Source organism: Lampetra planeri, chromosome 23 (assembly GCF_965212315.1).
Source record: "Lampetra planeri chromosome 23, kcLamPlan1.2.h2, whole genome shotgun sequence".
Lineage (NCBI taxonomy): Eukaryota > Metazoa > Chordata > Hyperoartia > Petromyzontiformes > Petromyzontidae > Lampetra > Lampetra planeri.
The window spans coordinates 9,521,271-9,525,260 of NC_136129.1; the positions used below are offsets into that span (position 1 = coordinate 9,521,271).

Consider the following 3,990-nt stretch of genomic DNA (forward strand, 5'->3'; position numbering starts at 1 on the left):
ATTGTATTTGCATGATCTACATTAGATGCTTGACTAAGCATTTTCACAACAGAGTACATCACCAGCATCGTCAAAAAAGTGGAAAGCAAGTTGAGCAACCCACTCCTGCACATCTGTATATAAGGAAACTCAAAGCAAGTGTCTGGCACAAGCGATTTTCAGACCTTGCAGGACTGCCTTGATCTGCCCATCAACTACCATGCCTATTGTCGACTCTGGAAGCGTTGGGGCGATCTCCGCCGCGGAGAAGTCCCTCATCGTCAGCGCCTGGGCCCCCGTGTACGCCAAGTACGAGGAGGCCGGCGTGGACATCCTGGTGAAGTAAGTCTGTGCAGCGGCGCTGAGCAAAGAACCCTTTTCATGAACTGTGCTCTTACTTCGAGCGTTTACAAGAGAATTACGGTATTAGCGATTCTCACAAATGTCCTGACTCATCACGTCAGGATCAGATGCATAGTGCAGGAACTACTTGTTAATTTCTATGACAGACATTGGTCTCATTGATAGCAAGTAACCAAGTAAGAACTTTCAGGTGAAGCAAAGCACAGCTCGATTTATTTGAGAATTACGGTATTAGCGATTCTCTCAAATATTTTATTATCATGTAATATTTGATTCTTTTTGTGCAACAGATTTTTCGCCGCCAACCCCGAGGCCCAGGCCTTCTTCCCCAAGTTCAAGGGGCTCGACTCGGCCGACCAGCTCAAGAAGTCTCCCGCCGTGCGCTGGCACGCCGAGAGGATCATCAACGCCGTCAACGACGCCGTGGTGGCCCTGGACGACCCTGCGAAGCAGAGCCTGCAGCTCAAGGAACTGAGCCAGAAGCACGCCCACGAGTTAAACGTGGACCCCAAGTACTTCAAGGTAACACTATTGCCCTCCTCACGTCCTGTGCAAAAACATAAAAAAAATGTGGCAGAATTTTCCGCCACGAAATTTCAAAACCAATTTGAGCATCTTTGATAAACATCAATTTTAATATTCATCAGTTGAAACAATACACAGGTCTCTAATTTCCCCCCACCTGTCCACCCACCGGTGTACAGGGAACCACCAACTGTTTTAATATTTGCTGTGGTTGACTCGATGTATTCTCGTACGTTTTAATTTCTTGAAGATCTAAGGCAAAACAAGCAAACTAATTGTCGTGTAACCTTCCAAAAGTCGCTTCCAATGGGATCACATTTGCACATTCGTGTTCCAGTAGATTTCAGATGGACATGCGAACTTTGACAACTGTCGTAATATGCATCGTTGGATTGTAATTCTCTGTAAAACGCGCTCTGCTCCGCAGGTTCTGGCTGGAGTCATTTCCGACGCAGTTGTCAAGAGTGGCGATGCGAAGGCTGCTGTTGATAAGCTACTGAGCCAGGTGGTGATCCTGCTCAAGTCCGCCTATTAAACCGCAGCGCAGCCCAAGACTCTGCACCTCCATCCAACGACCTCCGCTTTCCTCTTCAACCAAGTTGATAAAGATGCAACCTGATTCGCTTCTGCTAACGCTGTACGCAATGTTTTCCCAATATGGGGTAACGAAACCGTGTTGTGCATAAAACATGGAATAAAAATACTTTCTCTGCAATTCACATTGCTTGTTTGTTCATTTGTTCCTTACGGTCTACATTACCAGTCGAGGTTATTGATGGGGCTGGTGTCCTACACAAAGGCAATAAGACAAAGATCCACCAATTAGCCTGTAACAAACTCTTGGAGTGCTGTTAGCGAACGCCTATGAAGGCCGGCACAGCGCACGAAGGGGTGGGTGTCCAACACCACGCCCGGCCGCCTTCGTCTCCCAAGTGGCGGTGTTTACACACTGCACCAGTTACTCATTTGAGGCTGAGTCGACATAGCGGAGGCCCAGGACCGGTTCAAATATTTGTTACCGGTGTTGGCCGTGGGCGGGAATAGAACTCCGGCCGCGCGCAAACTACTACACTACCGCTCCCCACTCTACACGTAGTGCGAAGCACAGCCACTGGTGAATGAGGACCTCCCCACACAAAGCTTCTCAAGGGGGTTGATTGAGGATGCTTCATCACGCTTTTCAGTATGAGTTGGTCAAGGTGGGGATCATAGAAGTACAATTGTGTTTGCTGCACTCTGACCTCCAGCACGTAGTCCTTTACAGCCTATAACTCCTTTTATGCATGGTCACCCATTAGGGCACTATCTAGGCTCAATTTTGTTAAGCTTCTGAGATCTGATGAGATCGGGCACATTTCACGTGATTTGATCATAGGCTAGCAATAAGGTACGGTACAAACACTTATAAATCGGTGTGTGAAAGTTGAATTTGAAGAAACAAAGGCAATTCACACAAATGGAGAACACATTAATCGTGTGAGATTGTGCCGATGACATTGTAACAAGCAATGAAAATTAGCTCGTGCATGAGAAAAAAAATAATCAAGGTGTTTGTGCCAGGTAGAAGTCTCCACCTATTGCGCCATACCACGCGGTCCCTCCGTCGCTCAACCCCCCGGGACGAAATCCAGAGACGAAGCCCGGCCGCAATAACACCTCTTTATTAACACCAACATCCTTGAATGGCAAGGTGGATAAGGGTAACAACGTATGACAAGAAAAACCAACGGAACAATTTCCCACAATCACATCCGCACAATTGCATGCAACCTGCCATGTTAGTCCATGGAGTTCGAGTACCCCAGGTGCGTACATGTCAACCCCTTATCAGTGCCAACCTTAGAGACCAATTCACACCTTATTGGTCACCCCGTGCCCTTATAAATTTCAACGTTCATCCTACAAAGTCCCATCACTGGGGAGAAACACGAGCAAATAGTCCAAAAAATAGTCCAAGAAATGTTGTTGCCCGTATTGAAACGGATGTACGCCGTATGGACCTGGAAACTGAAATTTCCCTGTACGAAGAATGCGGGGTAAACCGTATCGGTTGACACGGTATGAATTTCCCTCAACAACACCGGCAAAGTTGCATGCAACCCGCCACGCGAGTCCACGGAGTTCCGAGTCCCCCAGGTGCGTGTGGATCCTCGCTTTTGTTGCATTTTGTTTCAACCGAGTTACACAACCCCCTCTCCTGACCCAACATGGGTTCTGTGAATTAAACGTACGAATAATGAACGACAATATTTTGACCAATTTTCCAGATATCTAAAGACCCCTGCGTCACTGTTAAGTATTTAACTGCATTTCCCCCCAGGTTCTTCCAGCCAGGAGAACAACACGGGTCCCGCCACGCGGGATGCCGCCATCAAGCCCCCAGTCCAACCCCTATCAGTTGAAATATTCTCACTCATCCCCGGCCTTCACGGGGTGGAGCACCAGGTTCCCTCCTGTCTCTTTGCATTTCCCCCAGCAACTGCAGGGACTCCAGGGGAGATTTGGGGGACAGAAGGACAGGTGGGAGGCCCAAGCCCAAGTGGTTGCGCACTGTGGGCCGCAACAGGCCGCACACGTTGGGTCCTATAGGTGGCAGGACATTTTGAGGCCATAAACGTTTTGATATACACGAGGCCGTAAACAAAAGATGACCAAATTTACGGTAATCATAAATACTCATCTTGAATTTTTTTCCTGACATGGCGGCAGAGTAAAGTTTGACACCAAAATTTCTGAGTTCGGAACTTTGTGAGTACTGTACATCAAAATGCAATCCAATGAAAAATAATATGTATAGTAACTGTACGGCGAGTTTCATCGCGTATACACAGTTGGGCAAACATATGTGGAGACACAGACATGGAAGAGCGACAAAATGCAATCGTCCGAATAAATATATAGCACAGCCAGGTTATGACAATGTTACAGTAGTTTAGTGATACACTAAGTCAAGGTAAATGGGTACATATATTGTAATTAAAGCTCGTAACATTCATATGCCAAATAGGCCCGTAATGCATTACCAAATAGTGCTAATTTAATAGTGGTGTAAAGGAGTCAACACGAGATATGTAAGGCATGGGCTGCTTTCATCAGCCAACAAAGCACAAACATACACATGAG

General features: G+C 46.9%; 1 protein-coding gene across 1 annotated transcript; it reads left to right on the forward strand.

The window, feature by feature from the left end:
* LOC144726453 (globin-1-like) lies at positions 1-1,586 on the forward strand. The gene is made up of 3 exons (XM_078605185.1): positions 1-321; positions 633-864; positions 1,295-1,586. Exons 1-3 carry the CDS (start codon positions 200-202, stop codon positions 1,400-1,402), a joined length of 462 nt encoding a protein of 153 aa, XP_078461311.1. The 5' UTR covers positions 1-199; the 3' UTR covers positions 1,403-1,586.
* The last annotated feature ends 2,404 nt before the right edge of the window (positions 1,587-3,990 follow it).